Source organism: Bombina bombina, chromosome 1 (genome assembly GCF_027579735.1).
Source record: "Bombina bombina isolate aBomBom1 chromosome 1, aBomBom1.pri, whole genome shotgun sequence".
In the NCBI taxonomy this organism is placed as follows: Eukaryota; Metazoa; Chordata; class Amphibia; order Anura; family Bombinatoridae; genus Bombina; species Bombina bombina.
The window spans coordinates 1,269,848,482-1,269,868,430 of NC_069499.1; the positions used below are offsets into that span (position 1 = coordinate 1,269,848,482).

The following is a 19,949-nucleotide window of genomic DNA, read 5'->3' on the forward strand; positions in this document are numbered from 1 at the left end:
TAATGGCTCCTAAATTTTAAAACAATTTATTGACTGCAAATGGTAGATAATGTGCATGTGTAACACATGCATGCACACAGAGATCATTAGTCTAATTGGAATCAGAGCACATGAGCAGCTCTGCAATGAGATTTTTTTTCCCTTTCTTGTAGAGCCGTACGGCAAAATGATTGGCTATCTCTGGAAAATGGAATTAAAAGAAAAAAAATAATTTTAACGAAGGTGCAATATTAAAAATTAGTAATGTTAATGATTAACTTTTGCAAAATAAAACTAAAACTTGATCAATGAAAGTTATATTAAAAATGTGCGATGATTACATGTATTATTTCTATTTGTTTCATAAAATGATGATGGTCCACAGTCCTTCATAACATATGGGATATATTTCCCGCCACTAGGAGGAGGTCAATAACCCATATCAGAGCTTAAAATCCCTCCCATCTCTCTCTAGTTTTGTTCTTTGCCTTGTAGGAGATGGTTGAGAATAGAAGAAAAAGTTCACAGCAGAATGATACAGGGACACAGGAATACCCTGTTATGTGCACAGAATTTCCCTAACGGGACTTCAGCCATAACTACCATCAGGCGTCGCAGGTACTCGTGCCTAGCCTCCCCTGAGGGACTCAGATATTTCCTACTGCAATTCTCTGCGTTACTCGATACCTGCACTGGATGGGCTCTCTACTAGATACTGCTGCAGCTACATTGACATTGAAATGCCTGGTAAGCCAATGGAGAGGTGCTGTGTAAGATAAGTGATTTTACACAGCACACATACATCCCAGAGTCTATATGTAGGTACTCTGACACAGGTACAGCATAGCCAGGAAACTTAACCTGCTCTCCTCATGACACATTTTTTTCTCTGTATCAGGTCCCTAAAGGTTCTGTTATCATTTTGAACACTATAAGGGAAGCCTCTAACCCTGTACAGCCCTCTGGCAGCTCTAAGGGCAATTTTGGAGGCACTTTTAAAATTTAGATGTATGGCCCTTTGTGTAGACCAGCATTTGCTTAGTGCAATATAAGGTTTGATAGAGGAGGCTCCAGTTAGGCTGGGGACCAGTGTTTGATAATGTTTATGGGAGTTTTATGCTTTGTGCACTATCTTTTATTTAAAAAAAAACTTTTCTTTCACTCATGGTTAGTGTTTGGCTGAAGCCATTTATTATCAATCAACTGTGTTTACTCTTTTTAACTCATAATGACAACAGAAACTACCCAAATGACCCTGATCAAAAGTTTACGTACTCTGGTGATTTTGGCCTGATAACACGCACACAAGTTGACACAAAGGGGTTTGAATGGCTATTAAAGGTAACCATTCTCACATGTGATCTGTTTGCTTGTAATTAGTGTGTGTGTATAAAAGGTCAATGAGTTTCTGGACTCCTGACAGACCCTTGCACCTTTCATCCAGTGCTGCACTGATGTTTCTGGATTCTGAGTCATGGGGAAAGCAAAAGAATTGCCAAAGGATCTGCGGGAAAAGGTAGTTGGACTGTATATAACAGGAAAGGGATGTAAAAAGATATCCAAGGAATTGAGAATGCAAATCAGCAGTGTTCAAACTCTAACCAAGAAGTGGAAAATGAGGGGTTCTGTTTGATAACATACTGCATTCATCTTGCCATCAATTCTGACCAAATTTCCCGTGCCTTTGTAGCTCACACATCCCCAAAACATCAGCGATCCACCTCCGTTTTTCACAGTAGGAATGGTGTACCTTTCATCATAGGCCTTGTTGACTTCTCTCCAAATGTAGTGTTTATGGTTGTGACCAAAAAGCTCAATTTTGGTCTCATCACTCCAAATGACTTTGAGCCAGAAGGTTTGAGGCTTGTCTCTGTGCTGTTTGGCGTATTGTTAGCGGGATACTTTGTGGCATTTGCGTAGTAATGGCTTCTTCTGGCGACTCAACCATGCAGCCCATCATTCTTCAAGTGCCTCCTTATTGTGCATCTTGAAACAGCCACACCACATGTTTTCAGAGAATCCTGTATTTCACCTGAAGTTATTTGTAGCTTTGTCTTTGCATCCCAAACAATTTTCCTGGCAGTTATGGCTGAAATTTCAGTTAATCTACCTGACCATGGTTTGGTTTCAACAGAACCCCTCATTTTCCACTTCTTGATTAGAGTTTGAACACTGCTGATTTGCATTCTCAATTTCTTGGATATCTTTTTATATCCCTTTCCTGTTATATACAGTTCAACTACCTTTTCCCGCAGATCTTTTGACAATTCTTTTGCTTTCCCCATGACTCAGAATCCAGAATCGTCAGTGCAGCACTGGACGAAAGATGCAAGGGTCTGTCAGGAGTCCAGAAACTCATTAACCTTTTATACACACACTAATTACAAGCAAACAGATCATAGGTGAGGATGGTTACCTTTAATAGCCATTCAAACCCCTTTGTGTCAACTTGTGTGCGTGTTATCAGGCCAAAATCACCAGGGTATGTAAACTTTTGATCAAAGTCATTTGAGTAATTTCTGTTGTCATTATGATTCAAAAAGAGTAAACACAGTTGATTGATAATAAATGGCTTCAGCCAAACACTAACGATGAGTGAAAGAAAAGTTTTTGTGTTAACATTCATATTCTCTGAAAAATAGCCAAGAAATCATAAATTCTCCCAGAGTATGTAAACTTATGAGCACAACTGTATATGTCTGTAAATACATATGTACACATATAAACACATGTATCCATCTTTAGACATGTATATGTATCATGTATCTCAATGTTAAAGCCCCTTTGCTTACCTTTTATTTTTCTAGCACCTGAGACCTCATATCTTTTTTTAATAGTTTTAGATTGTGTGATTGTGAGTGTAACTATACTTTGTAATGCACTTTTGATGTGTTTTGCGCAACTTTTATGTTTCATGAAACAGTTAACCAGATCTCTGAAGTCACGGTTATCATTCCAGTGTAAATCAGATTGTGCTCAAGCGATCACATTTATTTTCAACTCTGGATACCAGCGGTAAGCCTGACTAGCGCAAAACCCCACGATAAACCCCTTATTGCTCAGGCGCAAATGTTTGCGCGCCACTTCTAATCTGACCCTTAGAAGGGAATTCCATTTTTTGGCTACTCTCCCTTTGCAGCCTATTTAAAAAAAATGGAGCATGCTTTTTGACTGAAAATACTCAGTCTAAATTAATATTGCTGTACCTTCCCAGTAGTACATTTAATTAAATCAAAACTTTTAGAAGGGATTGTATTCATTTTATGTTCATTTGAAAACAATGACACTTTTGTGTCTTTTAGTCCTGTAAAGTCCAACTCCATAAAATATTTTCTTGGCTGTTTATTTGGCACTAATACGCATGTGCTTTATAGCGGCCCATAAGTTATGAGTCATTGACTGCACCTTAGCGGAACTGGAAATTGTTCTGTCTGTTTTTGAATCTAGGAAGCAGCGCCAGTTTCGTGTGATCAGTGCCAATGTTTTATTGCTACCACTGTGGCTTAGGAAAGTCAGAAACGCATACTAGCATCTTGGAAACTGACCTGCTTCAACCAAACTTTAACATTCAAAACTTGGTCAGCTGTAACAAATTATGCTAAAACTAATTTCTCGTTCCCATGTGTTTTTTTTCACTCGGGCCACGTACCTATATACTGTTTCTTCTGTTAAGTGTGATCAGTCCACGGGTCATCATTACTTCTGGGATATTACTCCTCCCCAACAGGAAGTGCAAGAGGATTCACCCAGCAGAGCTGCATATAGCTCCTCCCCTCTACGTCACTCCCAGTCATTCTCTTGCACCCAACGACTAGATAGGATGTGTGAGAGGACTATGGTGATTATACTTAGTTTTATATCTTCAATCAAAAGTTTGTTATTTTAAAATAGCACCGGAGTGTGTTATTATCTCTCTGGCAGAGTTTGAAGAAGAATCTACCAGAGTTTTTGTTATGATTTTAGCCGGAGTAGTTAAGATCATATTGCTGTTTCTCGGCCATCTGAGGAGAGGTAAACTTCAGATCAGGGGACAGCGGGCAGATGAATCTGCATAGAGGTATGTAGCAGTTTTTATTTTCTGACAATGGAATTGATGAGAAAATCCTGCCATACCGATATAATGTCATGTATGTATACTTTACACTTCAGTATTCTGGGGAATGGTACTTCACTAGAATTACACTGTAAGAAATACATAAAGCTGTTTAATAACTAGAGATTATGTTTAACGTTTTTGCTGGAATGTAAAATCGTTTTCATTTACTGAGGTACTGAGTGAATAAATGTTTGGGCACTATTTTTCCACTTGGCAGTTGCTTAATCTGTTTTCTGACAGTTTCTGTTCTCCCTCACTGCTGTGTGTGAGGGGGAGGGGCCGTTTTTTGGCGCTTTTACTACGCATCAAATATTTCAGTCAGCAACTCATTGTATTCCCTGCATGATCCGGTTCATCTCTACAGAGCTCAGGGGTCTTCAAAACTTATTTTGAGGGAGGTAATTTCTCTCAGCAGAGCTGTGAGAATTATAGTTTGACTGAGATAAAAAACGTTTATTCTGTAATTTGTTTCCTGCTTTCAGAATTTGTTATCTTTGCTAATGGGATTAAACCTTTGCTAAAGTTGTGTTATTTACAAGGATTGAGGCTATAACTGTTTCAATTTATTAATTTTCAACTGTCATAGATCTTCTGTGCTTCTTAAAGGCACAGTACGTTTTAATATTATTCTAATTGAATTGTATTTCCAAGTTACAAGTTTATTTGCTAGTGTGTTAAACATGTCTGATTCAGAGGATGATACCTGTGTCATTTGTTGCAATGCCAAAGTGGAGCCCAATAGAAATTTATGTACTAACTGTATTGATGCTACTTTAAATAAAAGTCAATCTGTACAAATTGAACAAATTTCACCAAACAACGAGGGGAGAGTTATGCCGACTAACTCGCCTCACGTGTCAGTACCTACATCTCCCGCTCAGAAGGAGGTGCGTGATATTGTAGCGCCGAGTACATCTGGGCGGCCATTACAAATCACATTACAGGATATGGCTACTGTTATGACTGAGGTTTTGGCTAAATTACCAGAGCTAAGAGGTAAGCGTGATCACTCTGGGGTGAGAACAGAGTGCGCTGATAATATTAGGGCCATGTCAGACACTGCGTCACAGGTGGCAGAACATGAGGACGGAGAGCTTCATTCTGTGGGTGACGGTTCTGATCCAAACAGACTGGATTCAGATATTTCAAATTTTAAATTTAAACTGGAAAACCTCCGTGTATTACTAGGGGAGGTGTTAGCGGCTCTGAATGATTGTAACACAGTTGCAATACCAGAGAAAATGTGTAGGTTGGATAAATATTTTGCGGTACCGACGAGTACTGAGGTTTTTCCTATACCTAAGAGACTTACTGAAATTGTTACTAAGGAGTGGGATAGACCCGGTGTGCCGTTCTCACCCCCTCCGATATTTAGAAAAATGTTTCCAATAGACGCCACCACAAGGGACTTATGGCAAACGGTCCCTAAGGTGGAGGGAGCAGTTTCTACCTTAGCTAAGCGTACCACTATTCCGGTGGAGGATAGCTGTGCTTTTTCAGATCAAATGGATAAAAAATTAGAGGGTTACCTTAAGAAAATGTTTGTTCAACAAGGTTTTATATTGCAACCCCTTGCATGCATTGCGCCGATCACGGCTGCAGCGGCATTCTGGATTGAGTCTCTGGAAGAGAACATTGGTTCAGCTACTCTGGACGACATTACGGACAGGCTTAGAGTCCTTAAACTAGCTAATTCATTCATTTCGGAGGCCGTAGTACATCTTACTAAACTTACGGCGAAGAATTCAGGATTCGCCATTCAGGCACGCAGGGCGCTGTGGCTAAAATCCTGGTCAGCTGATGTTACTTCTAAGTCTAAATTGCTTAATATACCTTTCAAAGGGCAGACCTTATTCGGGCCCGGGTTGAAAGAGATTATCGCTGACATTACAGGAGGTAAAGGCCATGCCCTGCCTCAGGACAAAGCCAAAGCCAAGACTAGACAGTCTAATTTTCGTTCCTTTCGTAATTTCAAAGCAGGAGCAGCATCAACTTCCTCTGCACCAAAACAGGAAGGAGCTGTTGCTCGCTACAGACAAGGCTGGAAACCTAACCAGTCCTGGAACAAGGGCAAGCAGACTAGGAAACCTGCTGCTGCCCCTAAAACAGCATGAATTGAGGGCCCCCGATCCGGGATCGGATCTAGTGGGGGGCAGACTTTCTCTCTTCGCCCAGGCTTGGGCAAGAGATGTTCAGGATCCCTGGGCGCTAGAGATAATATCTCAGGGATACCTTCTGGACTTCAAATACTCTCCTCCAAGAGAGAGATTTCATCTGTCAAGATTGTCAACAATCCAGACAAAGAAAGAGGCGTTTCTACGCTGCGTACAAGAGCTCTTGTTAATGGGAGTAATCCATCCAGTTCCACGATCGGAACAGGGACAGGGGTTTTACTCAAATCTGTTTGTGGTTCCCAAAAAAGAGGGAACTTTCAGACCAATCCTGGACTTAAAGATCCTAAACAAATTCCTAAGAGTTCCATCGTTCAAGATGGAGACTATTTGGACAATTTTACCTATGATCCAAGAGGGTCAGTACATGACCACTGTAGATTTAAAAGATGCTTACCTTCACATACCGATTCACAAAGATCATTATCGGTACCTAAGGTTTGCCTTCCTAGACAGGCATTACCAGTTTGTGGCTCTTCCATTCGGAGTTGGCTACAGCTCCAAGAATCTTCACAAAGGTTCTGGGTGCTCTTCTGGCGGTACTAAGACCGCGGGGAATCTCGGTAGCTCCATACCTAGACGACATTCTGATACAAGCTTCAAGCTTTCAAACTGCCAAGTCTCATACAGAGTTAGTGCTGGCATTTCTAAGGTCACATGGATGGAAGGTGAACGAAAAGAAAAGTTCACTCGTTCCACTCACAAGAGTTCCCTTCCTGGGGACTCTTATAGATTCTGTAGAAATGAAGATTTACCTGACAGAGGACAGGCTAACAAGACTTCAAAGTGCTTGCCGCACCCTTCATTCCATTCAACACCCGTCAGTGGCTCAATGCATGGAGGTAATCGGCTTAATGGTAGCGGCAATGGACATAGTACCCTTTGCACGCTTACACCTCAGACCACTGCAACTGTGCATGCTAAGTCAGTGGAATGGGGATTACTCAGACTTATCCCCTTCTCTGAATCTGGATCAAGAGACCAGAAATTCTCTTCTATGGTGGCTTTCTCGGCCACATCTGTCCAGGGGGATGCCATTCAGCAGACCAGACTGGACAATTGTAACAACAGACGCCAGCCTTCTAGGTTGGGGTGCCGTCTGGAATTCTCTGAAGGCTCAGGGACAATGGAGTCAGGAGGAGAGTCTCCTGCCAATAAACATTCTGGAATTGAGAGCAGTTCTCAATGTCCTCCTGGCTTGGCCCCAGTTGACAACTCGGGGGTTCATCAGGTTTCAGTCGGACAACATCACGACTGTAGCTTACATCAACCATCAGGGAGGGACAAGAAGCTCCCTAGCTATGATGGAAGTATCAAAGATAATTCGCTGGGCAGAGTCTCACTCTTGCCACCTGTCAGCAATCCACATCCCGGGAGTGGAGAACTGGGAGGCGGATTTCTTAAGTCGTCAGACTTTTCATCCGGGGGAGTGGGAACTTCATCCGGAGGTCTTTGCCCAAATACTTCGACGTTGGGGCAAACCAGAGATAGATCTCATGGCGTCTCGACAGAACGCCAAGCTTCCTCGTTACGGGTCCAGATCCAGGGATCCAGGAGCAGTCCTGATAGATGCTCTGACAGCACCTTGGGACTTCAGGATGGCTTACGTGTTTCCACCCTTCCCGTTACTTCCTCGATTGATTGCCAGAATCAAACAAGAGAGAGCATCAGTGATTCTAATAGCACCTGCGTGGCCACGCAGGACTTGGTATGCAGACCTGGTGGACATGTCATCCTGTCCACCTTGGTCTCTACCTCTGAAACAGGACCTTCTGATACAGGGTCCCTTCAAACATCAAAATCTAACTTCTCTGAAGCTGACTGCTTGGAAATTGAACGCTTGATTTTATCAAGACGTGGGTTTTCTGAGTCAGTTATTGATACCTTAATACAGGCTAGGAAACCTGTTACCAGAAAGATTTACCATAAGATATGGCGTAAATACCTATATTGGTGTGAATCCAAAGGTTACTCTTGGAGTAAGGTTAGGATTCCTAGGATATTGTCTTTTCTACAAGAAGGTTTAGAAAAGGGTTTATCTGCTAGTTCATTAAAGGGACAGATCTCAGCTCTGTCCATTCTGTTACACAAACGTCTGTCAGAAGTTCCTGACGTCCAGGCTTTTTGTCAGGCTTTGGCCAGGATTAAGCCTGTGTTTAAAACTGTTGCTCCACCATGGAGTTTAAACCTTGTTCTTAATGTTTTACAGGGTGTTCCGTTTGAACCCCTCCATTCCATTGATATAAAGTTGTTATCTTGGAAAGTTCTATTTTTAATGGCTATTTCCTCGGCTCGAAGAGTCTCTGAATTATCAGCCTTACATTGTGATTCTCCTTATTTGATTTTTCATTCGGATAAGGTAGTCCTGCGTACTAAACCTGGGTTCTTACCTAAGGTAGTTACTAACAGGAATATCAATCAAGAGATTGTTGTTCCTTCTTTATGCCCAAATCCTTCTTCAAAGAAGGAACGTCTACTGCACAACCTGGATGTAGTCCGTGCTCTAAAATTTTACTTACAGGCAACTAAGGAATTTCGACAAACGTCTTCTCTGTTTGTCATTTACTCTGGGCAGAGGAGAGGTCAAAAAGCTTCCGCTACCTCTCTTTCTTTTTGGCTTCGTAGCATAATTCGTTTAGCTTATGAGACTGCTGGACAGCAGCCTCCTGAAAGAATTACAGCTCATTCTACTAGAGCTGTGGCTTCCACTTGGGCCTTCAAGAATGAGGCCTCTGTTGAACAGATTTGCAAGGCTGCAACTTGGTCTTCGCTTCATACTTTTTCCAAATTTTACAAATTTGACACTTTTGCTTCATCGGAGGCTATTTTTGGGAGAAAGGTTCTTCAGGCAGTGGTTCCTTCTGTATAAAGAGCCTGCCTATCCCTCCCGTCATCCGTGTACTTTTGCTTTGGTATTGGTATCCCAGAAGTAATGATGACCCGTGGACTGATCACACTTAACAGAAGAAAACATAATTTATGCTTACCTGATAAATTCCTTTCTTCTGTAGTGTGATCAGTCCACGGCCCGCCCTGTTTTTAAGGCAGGTAAATATTTTTTAATTTATACTCCAGTCACCACTTCACCCTTGGCTTTTCCTTTCTCGTTGGTCCTTGGTCGAATGACTGGGAGTGACGTAGAGGGGAGGAGCTATATGCAGCTCTGCTGGGTGAATCCTCTTGCACTTCCTGTTGGGGAGGAGTAATATCCCAGAAGTAATGATGACCCGTGGACTGATCACACTACAGAAGAAAGGAATTTATCAGGTAAGCATAAATTATGTTTTTATCTTATTTTCCCTTTTTTATTTCTTATATTTATTAAAATATTTAATTAATAGTAACTCTAATTAGTAGTCTATGGTCAGGTAATCTAGTTTTAGTGATACTGAACATCATTTTAATCATCAGGCTCCAGTAGAGAATATACATGATGAATATTGGCATTATTTTTAAATTAATATGTATTTTGTGCATTATGTTTTCTTACAGGAGTATAGTATTTAGTAAATATACTCAATATACATTGTAAACCTCCTTTAATATTTGGATTCTGCTGTGTATGTTATATAGTTACTCATATTCCACACAACCATATTATATGTGTCTACAATTGTCCTTGGCATAATTAGATTGGATAAGGGAAACCCAGCATTCAACAGGCGGTGCCTGTTACTTTATACAAACTAAAGTGCTTTATAGAAACTAAAACTAACACTTATTTCTTCAATACGTAAAGGGACATAGAACCCAAAAAAAATCTTTCAGAATTCAAATAGATCAGATAATTTTTCAACAACTTCCTAGTTTACTTCTATTATCACATTTGCTTTGTTCCTTTAGTATCCTTTGTTGAAAAGCATACATAGGTAGGCTCAGGAGCTGTGAGCTTGCTGCTGATTGGTGACGGCATATATATGCCTTGTGCCATTTGTTTACTTGTGTCTTCAGTTAGCTCCAAGTAGTGCAGTGCTGCTCCTTCAATAAAGGATATCAAGAGAATAAAGCAAAAATGATAATAGAACTAAATTGAGAAGCACTTTAACAATGTTTGCTCTATCTGAATCACAAAAGAAAATATCCATTTAAAGACTAATATAAATTTAAAATACATCTACTTGTGTTTTTTAGGCTAATCTTTGCTTGTAAAGGGACACTAAACCCATTTTTATTCTTTCATGATTCAGATAGAGCATGCAATTTTAAGCAACTTTCTAATTTACTCCTATTATCAATTTTTCTTGGTTCTCTTGCTATCTTTATTTGAAAAGCAGGAATCTAAGCTAAAGAGTCGGCCCATCTTTGGTTCAACACCCTGGATAGTGCTTGTTGAGTCATCAATCAGCAAGCACAACACAGGTGCTGAACCAAAAATGGGCTAGCTCCTAAGCTTAAATTCTTGCTTTTCAAATAAAGATAGCAAAATAATGAAGAAAAATTCAAAATAGGAGTACATTAGAAAGTTGCTTAAAATTGCATGCTCTATCTGAATCATGAAAGAAAAAATGTGGGTTTAGTATCCCTTTAATATATTATTATATTGGGTATTTATTCCTTTTTTTAATGTCCCTTTAATATTTAATCAATAGGATTCTTTTTTATGTAATTTTAAATAATGCATTGGATTTAGGATATGCTCTGTGCATCCCCTTTATGTAAGTTCTGTTCCCACATCTGATCCTAGACCCGATGCATGCCACAATTACACTCTAATACCAACTTATAGAGAATGCCCCAGTAGCTTATCCTTGCAGTATCTTACTCTAAACTGTCTGTTGCTATTCTCACACATATATATGGTGTGCTTCTTTATGTAATACCACTTCAGTTGGAGACCTATCTCAGTGACATAGTTGTGGGAATAAAATCAGGGATTCATAGAGGCTTCAATAAATCTATTTAAAAATGAAAAGCCAGTAGTAATATTTAGGAACCAGATAGTGGTATTTTTGATGGATATATGGAGTTAGTAGCCTCCTCGGGTTTGTAAAGCCCTGAAATATGGTCAGTCTAGTCATACAGATGCCTAGTCATCATTAGTTAGGCATGCAAGCCTTAGAGGGAGTTTAATGCATATTATTGTTATCATCGGTAAATTGTGGCTATTGGGATATCTCCTGAATCCTTTCTAAAGAGCAACATATTCATGGATGGATGCAGACATCCCAACCTGCAAAAACTAATTTCAGGGAGATGGCTTCTCCCGCTACTGCGCCGCCACCCCCCCTCCCAGTTATATATTGGGCACCTTTAAACCCAAAATAAGATAGAGACTTATCATTAAAGTAGCTTCTCACTAAAGTCACATTAAAAAAAAGTAGCTTTATTGCACAACCACATACAACAAACCTATTTTCCAGTGACCATACGCTTGTTGAATGCTCAGATATTTTAGAATACGAAGTTTAATTACGTGCAGTAAATAAGGTAGTATTTGTTTTTTTATTTTATTAAAATCAGGGGGGCTTTTTGGTTACTGATGCATTCTTTGAGGGTTCTATAACGTCCCAGCAACTAAAGGCATTCCTTAAAGAAACACTTTTCCTGATTTGGGCCACATTGGATCATAGTACTTGGAGTTTCAGAGAGATTGCACTCCATATGCTGGCATCAGGGAGCCGCTATTACAATCAGGGAGGCTCCCTGAACTTCAGGGAGAGTTGGGATATCTGTGGATGTATTATGAGTGAAAGGGTAATGAGATAAGCCCCAGACTTTGCGGTACAGCTTAGAGACACTGTGTAGTGTCTAACAGACTTAGTTATTGCTCATAGTTGTCCTAGAAATATAGGTCCAACTCTCAAAACAAATAATCAAAGTTGTCCTCTTTTCAGTTATATCTGTCTGTTGAAATGTCTATAGGCAATGAATGGATCCATGCCCTACAAGTATACCTGTGATCATATCAGTGGACTTGTCCAGTAATATTTATGAATGAAGGGGAGCTCAGTTACAGCATTTTCTCCTGAGGCTGTCTACTAGTGCTGCAGAGGGTAGCTGGCACAAATATAAAGAGAAGTGAATTGTTGCTTATAATTTAATAAATATTATTTATGTAAAACCCACAGGTTTCAAATTTTATTTGGTGGAGTAATAATATTTCTGTTCCTTCCACAGGAGCATACTGGTAACGTAAATACCTGCACATACCTTAGTTTATCGTTGACTTGGATATCTCTGCTTTTCTATCAATGATGTCAGGGCAGGAACTGGCGGAAGTAGTTCAGATAGCAGTGGAAGATTTACACTCAGATCATCACCCAAGTAAGTAATACGAGCATATAGCTTGTCCTGTAAATGTGTATCTGAATTAAACTGCATTTTATAATCCACTGTTTTGATAAATGCTTCCATGTTGATACACTATCAGTGCATTGTAAATTGCTATAGTTCTATTCGCTTATTTTGAATGGCCATTAAAGCATTCTTTATATTGCTTGATGTATATTAACTGCATTTTCGTTTGCAATTTATTTGTAAGTTAATTAAGCCATCTCTTACCCAGTGTAGATAACACAGCCAATGCTTTATGTATTGCTAGCGCATGCTGGTAAATTCCATGCACGCTTTAAGTGGTTCTGTTTTATTTTGCTGCCCGGCTTAAAGATTTCTTCAAGATTTGTACTGAAAATGCTTATCTCTTTTTCTAAAAGAAACCATTCCAGTTTCATTTTAAAATATACATTATCAATTAATGCAGCTGTGATGGGAAGCAGTACTTATTGGAGGACAGTTTGATTCTATATAATTCTGTAATCTTATAATCCGTAAAAAAAAAAGAGGAGGTTTTACAAAAGTGAATAAATGATTGGCTTCTCCGGGCTCTGATCCTATTAGTTTTACCCTTCCACTGCTCTCTGATCCCTATACAAACATGACTCTGATAAGATAATATTACAAGCAAAAAGGGAAGTACAAAGGACATATATAATTTCAAGAAAACTTAAAGGGACATTCCAGCCAAAATTGGAATCCACATGGATGAATTTCAGGTTTGAATAGAAGAAAAAATGCTTCTAATAAAAGATATAGCTGTTTCAAATGAGTATTTAAGTATGCACTGTGCACCTGTATTTTAAACACAGCACTTGCTCAGAGAGCCTATGGTGCTTGTACCATCTGGTAATGACTCAGTTTGTTAATTGCTGACATGATACAAGCCCCACTGGCACTCTGAGCAGTTGCATTATTTAAAATGCTGTGGCACTGAGAATATCTATCTATGCTTCATATGCACGTGCAGAGAAAATGCTAACACTTAAGCAGTGATATATTTTACTAGAAGCATTTTTGCCAATACATGTATATTGCATATATGTTTCTATTCAAAGATGTAATTCATTTATGTCCATTTAAATTTTGACCGGAATGTCACTTTAACTACACTGACCTCACTGACTGAGCACAACAATATGTTGCTCTTAACTGAATGTTTGGTTATATGAAGTCTCATTCCTAAACTTAATTTAGGGATCCAGTTTCTAAAGCAAGACTGTTAGTACCGTACATACCAGATTGTATGCTTGTGTTGAAAAGCAAGATGCAAACATAAACCTGATAGAACCTTTAATAAATTATAGATTAATAAAGTTAAAACCGTATTAAACAATCACTTCCTCGAATTGCGTATTCTCCACAGCAGAGCTGTTCTCTATAAATGGTTTAAAGAAAATCCTTTTCATTGGCTCACCTTATCCATTATATATATGCTACAATTTCTACAAAAAATGCTGATAGGCTGATACTGTTTTGTTTAAGGGATTCAGCTCTGTTTTTTGTTTGACAATGTCTGAGAGCCTGGCTCATTTTTATAAGCCCTGCAGCACCACAGCTTTGTTTGTAGTTGTTAGGCACTTTTACTTGCTTTCCATTTCCTTCTGTATTTAGTTTAGCTTTTGTTCTGACCCATAAGACAGAAATCTAAGCTCATATAATGCTGCATTTGAATATCAGAGAAATTGAAATAGTAATTTACTTGAACATTTTATTATAATCTGATACCACATGAAGGCTTGACCATGTTTCTTTCATGATTCAGAGCATGCTATTTCCTTCTAAATACAGGGAGAGTCCACAGCTGCATTCATTACTTGTGGGAATACAGAACCTGGCCACCAGGAGGAGGAATAGACACCCCAGTCAAAGGCTTAAATACCTCCCCCACTACTCTCATCCCCCAGTCATTCTTTGCCTTTCGTCACAGGAGGTTGGCAGAGAAGTGTTTTTTCAGAGTAGTTCCTTAATAGGGGTATCTGCCCTTCAGGATGGAACTGGAGTTTTAATTGGTCTTGTCAGCCTCTCAGTGAGAGCAATGATGAAAGTTAGAGTCTGGAGATGCAGGGAGAGTCTGTCTGCGAAACCATCCCAGCTTCTATAAGCAATCAGCGTTGGCGAGTTTCGCTGCCTTCTTTCCTCACTCAAGTCCATGTCAGAGGCGCTGATATTATCTGTCAAACTTTAAGAACCGTGTTGCTGTTCTACGGATTGGATTCTGGTAAGATCGTTTCATTTTTACACACATGTTAATGATAGAAGACAGGGTCTCAGTGGGACTCCTTTATCTTTATGGAATCAAGGGTTAATATCTCCTGAGGGGGGTTGTTGAACAGTGGGGTCCTTTTTTAATCATGTTTGTTATGTGATTTTGACTGCGTATGTGTACGGAGACATTTTAGGCTCTTAGGCTGATACGGAACATACAGTTTATAGAGCTGCACAGTTTTATTAACCTGGTGCACTTTTACTTATCAGGGGGGCCCTGTATGTGGCACCATGTGACTGGATGTAGTCACGTCTTGTTTTCCATTTCCAATTCCTGACCAAGTGGCTGTAGAGGAGAGATAATTTCTCTACCTGTCTGGGTCATATAGGAGGTGGAGAGGGCCCCAGCCATTGGGGGTTTAAGGTGCCAGTTGTTGTTTTTTGTTTAAAGCTCTTATTTAAAATAATGAAGAGTTTGGATATGCTAGAGGATTCCACTGATTCAGATTTCGATACCTGCGTATGTTGTGAGGAGTACCGGGTAATCCAGTCTGCTCAATTATATTCCGTATGCCACAATAGAGTGTTCTCTTCAAACAATGTTGAGATGTTAAAGACCACTGAGCCGTCTACCTCTGCAGATCCCTCGTCCCCTGAGGTACGTTCCCTAGAATCTTATCCTACACAAACAGTTCCCCTAAGTGCTATTATTCCTTCTTCTGAGGGAGACATTTTTCCACCGGAGGTTATTGCGCGTTTTTGCATGGTCATCTCTGGTGAGTTTGCCTCTTCCTCCTACGGTTAAGCGAAGGGTTAATCCGTGCTCTCATACACATGGGCCTTAGTGTAAGATGACGATTGTGCCAGATCAGTTATCGGGAGGTGCGGTTCCCTCTGAGTCTTCAGCGGTAGAACCTCTTGGGTCGAAATTGCCTGTTTTGATTCCTCCGACTGCAGAGGATTTGGCATTTAGACTTAGATTGGCACGCCTGCGTTTACTTCTGAGAGAGGTTTTGGTGATGTTAGAGGTTCCCAGTCCTGGTCGATCAGGCGGATCTCAGGGTTTGTGTTATACTAAGGGAGGACCTGTTCGTTTTGCACACCCTTTAGAATTTCTTTTTTGTGAGTTTAACAGATTTAATTTCTAATCTGTTTTGGATAGTTTTTGTTTTGGAGCTCGGGATTCTTGTGGACTCTATCTTTTGGATTTTCGCCACTTGGGTTGTTTCTGGACCCAGTGGTACTAGTGCATAGGTTCCTTTGAGCTGCAATCCAGCGGAATTGCCTTCAGCTCTTATAGTTATGGTCCAGACAGAACGAGTCGATCTATCCCAAGGGACAGGCAGAACCTGTCGTCTTGGGTCTCTGGATGGTCTCTTGATACTGTATCATATGGGGCGAAGGTCCTAGGGGCCAGAATAGAGTTTTTAATTTCGTCCTGCTGGATTAGGTGACTTTTGTAGTCTTGTCACGGTAATCATCACAGTGTCATTACACTGTTGGTGAAAGGTCCAATAAGGGGAGGGGTTCCCGTCCTTTTTTGAGTCTGAGGATTTTGTGCAGAGTTTATTACTCTCTTTGCTCAGATAGAATCCTCTGTTTTCTCTTCCGGGAGGTTTTTCCTGACTAAAGTCTTTACGGCTTTACAACTCGAAGGTTGATGATTCAAATCCAGCTGCTGCGCTGGATGTCCATTTTTACATTCTTGTTCAACCTGGTTCGGTTATTGGGACCGTTTTTTTTTTTTTTTTCTTCTTAAATGCAAAGAGTCCACAGCTGCATTCAATACTTTTGGGAAATAAGAACCTGGCCACCAGGAGGAGGCAAAGACAACCCAGCCAAAGGCTTAAATACTCCTCCCACTCTCCCATCCCCCAGTCATTCTTTGCCTTTCGTCCCAGGAGGATGGCAGAGAAGTGTCAGAATTTTTAATTTTTGTTTTTGTCTCTTATGGAGGGTAATACTCTTCGGCATGGGACAGGAGTTTTAAGTAGTCCTGTCAGTCTCTCAGTGAGGGCTTGGATGAAAGTTAGAGTCCGGAGATGCAGGGAGTTTCTTTCTGTGAAACCATCCCGACTCATATTAACAGCTCCTGAAGCAATTGGCATTGTTGAACTTCGCTTCGCTGCCTGCTTTCTTCTCTCAAGTCCATGGTGTAGGCGATGCTTCTATCCGTCACACTTGAAGGACAGTGTTCCTGTTCCACGGCGTAGATTCCGGCAAGATAGTTTAATTTTACTGTATTCGTCAATGTACTGTAATGTGAATGTTTCCCGAGAGGCTACCACCTTGCGGGTCTAACTATACATAAGGGTCTCAGTGAGTCTCTTTTAGTATCTTGGAATCGAGGGTTACTATCTCCTGAGGGGGTTATTGAACAGGGGGGGGGGGTTATAATCATGTTTGTTATGTGATTCAACCTGCTTATGTGTAATGTTTACTGGGCTTGTGGTTGGAACATTGAGACCTTTGGAAGTGACGCAGCCTTTTGGTTGGGCATGCTTTTTTTGGACTGTACGGTTCACCCTTTGTTCGGGCGTGGCTCCGTTTTCCATTTCCACATTCCCGACCGCGTGGTGAAGGAAATTTTCTAGTCGGCAGGGGTCTGGTCATAGGAGGTGGTGAGTGCCCCAGCCATTGGGGGTGTCAGTTGCCGTTTTTGTTTTTACTATTTTAGTCCATATTTAAATATCCTCTATCCAGTTATGGAGGATTCTGATGCTGAGACTGTGTGTTAATTTCAGATTCAGTTACGGAGGATTCTGATACTGAGACTATTTTTATTTCGGATTCAAATTTTGTGTCCGGTGATGAATCCGGAGGGGCCTCGTTGACTCCTGTTAACCAGTTTTGTTCTGTATGCCATTTCAGAGTGCCTGGTTCCTTGGGCTCGGGAAATCAAGAGACTGCTGAGCCATCGGCCTCTGGGGGTCCTGTCCTCCGAGAGGCGAGTTCCCTATCAAATTATACTACTGCACATGCGGGTAACCCATTTTATGGTTCTTCCATGCAGGGTGGCGTGTTTTCCCCCGGAGGTTGCAGCACGTTTTCGCTACCACATAATGTTGGAGATTGTTTATCTGCAGAGTCCAGACGTTTATTTAAGAATATGCTCGTACCAGAGGTTTATTTGAGAATGTGCTCATGCCCTATTGTCCCGGGCAGAGAGGTGCAGCAGATGAAGAGCGACGTGTAAGAAAGATGAGTCTGGCAGAGGCATTTATTATGGATTGTAAATGAGCTAGGCAGCAGGTGGGGAGACCAGAGAGGACAGAGTTGGAGTAATCGAGGCGGGAAAGAATGAGAGAGTGGATTAAAATCTTAGTTGTGTCTTGTGTAAGGAAGTGTGAAATTTTAGAGATGTTTTCTCCAACATAGGTGTGTCCGGTCCACGGCGTCATCCTTACTTGTGGGATATTCTCTTCCCCAACAGGAAATGGCAAAGAGCCCAGCAAAGCTGGTCACATGATCCCTCCTAGGCTCCGCCTACCCCAGTCATTCTCTTTGCCGTTGTACAGGCAACATCTCCACGGAGATGGCTTAGAGTTTTTTAGTGTTTAACTGTAGTTTTTATTATTCAATCAAGAGTTTGTTATTTTGAAATAGTGCTGGTATGTACTATTTACTCAGAAACAGAAAAGAGATGAAGATTTCTGTTTGTATGAGGAAAATGATTTTAGCAACCGTCACTAAAATCCTTGGCTGTTCCACACAGGACTGTTGAGAGCAATTAACTTCAGTTGGGGGAACAGTGAGCAGTCTCTTGCTGCTTGAGGTATGACACATTCTAACAAGACGATGTAATGCTGGAAGCTGTCATTTTCCCTCTGGGATCCGGTAAGCCATGTTTATTACGATTGTAAATAAGGGCTTCAAAAAGGGCTTATTAAGACTGTAGACTTTTTTTTGGGCTAAATCGATTGATTATTAACACATATTTAGCCTTGAGGAATCATTTTATCTGGGTATTTTGATATAATAATATCGGCAGGCACTGTTTTAGACACCTTATTCTTTAGGGACTTTCCCAAAGCATAGGCAGAGCCTCATTTTCGCGCCGGTGTTGCGCACTTGTTTTTGAGAGGCATGGCATGCAGTCGCATGTGAGAGGAGCTCTGATACTTAGAAAAGACTTTCTGAAGGCGTCATTTGGTATCGTATTCCCCTTGGGGCTTGGTTGGGTCTCAGCAAAGCAGATACCAGGGACTGTAAAGGGGTTAAAGTTCAAAACGGCTCCGGTTCCGTTATTTTAAGGGTTAAAGCTTCCAAATTTGGTGTGCAATACTTTTAAGGCTTTAAGACACTGTGGTGAAAATTTGGTAAATTTTGAACAATTCCTTCATGTTTTTTCGCATTTGCAGTAATAAAGTGTGTTCAGTTTAAAATTTAAAGTGACAGTAACGGTTTTATTTTAAAACGTTTTTTGTACTTGTTATCAAGTTTATGCCTGTTTAACATGTCTGAACTACCAGATAGACTGTGTTCTGAATGTGGGGAAGCCAGAATTCCTATTCATTTAAATAAATGTGATTTATGTGACAATGACAATGATGCCCAAGATGATTCCTCAAGTGAGGGGAGTAAGCATGGTACTGCATCATTCCCTCCTTCGTCTACACGAGTCTTGCCCACTCAGGAGGCCCCTAGTACATCTAGCGCGCCAATACTCCTTACTATGCAACAATTAACGGCTGTAATGGATAATTCTGTCAAAAACATTTTAGCCAAAATGAACACTTATCAGCGTAAGCGCGACTGCTCTGTTTTAGATACTGAAGAGCATGACGACGCTGATATTAATATTTTTGAAGGGCCCCTAACTCAGTCTGATGGGGCCAGGGAGGTTTTGTCTGAGGGAGAAATTACTGATTCAGGGAACATTTCTCAACAAGCTGAACCTGATGTGATTGCATTTAAATTTAAGTTGGAACATCTCCGCATTCTGCTTAAGGAGGTATTATCCACTCTGGATGATTGTGACAAGTTGGTCATCCCAGAGAAACTATGTAAAATGGACAAGTTCCTAGAGGTGCCGGGGCTCCCAGAAGCTTTTCCTATACCCAAGCGGGTGGCGGACATTGTTAATAAAGAATGGGAAAGGCCCGGTATTCCTTTCGTCCCTCCCCCCATATTTAAAAAATTGTTTCCTATGGTCGACCCCAGAAAGGACTTATGGCAGACAGTCCCCAAGGTCGAGGGAGCGGTTTCCACTTTAAACAAAC

At 40.7% G+C, this 19,949-nt stretch overlaps 1 protein-coding gene across 1 annotated transcript in view; it reads left to right on the forward strand.

The window, feature by feature from the left end:
- BANP (BTG3 associated nuclear protein) overlaps window positions 1-19,949 on the forward strand; it is a 1,088,809-nt gene that overhangs the window by 47,622 nt on the left and 1,021,238 nt on the right. The window contains exon 2 of the mRNA XM_053701244.1: window positions 12,364-12,510. Coding sequence (XP_053557219.1) covers window positions 12,438-12,510 — 73 coding nt within the window. The 5' untranslated portion in view covers window positions 12,364-12,437. The remainder of the gene's footprint in view (window positions 1-12,363; window positions 12,511-19,949) is intronic.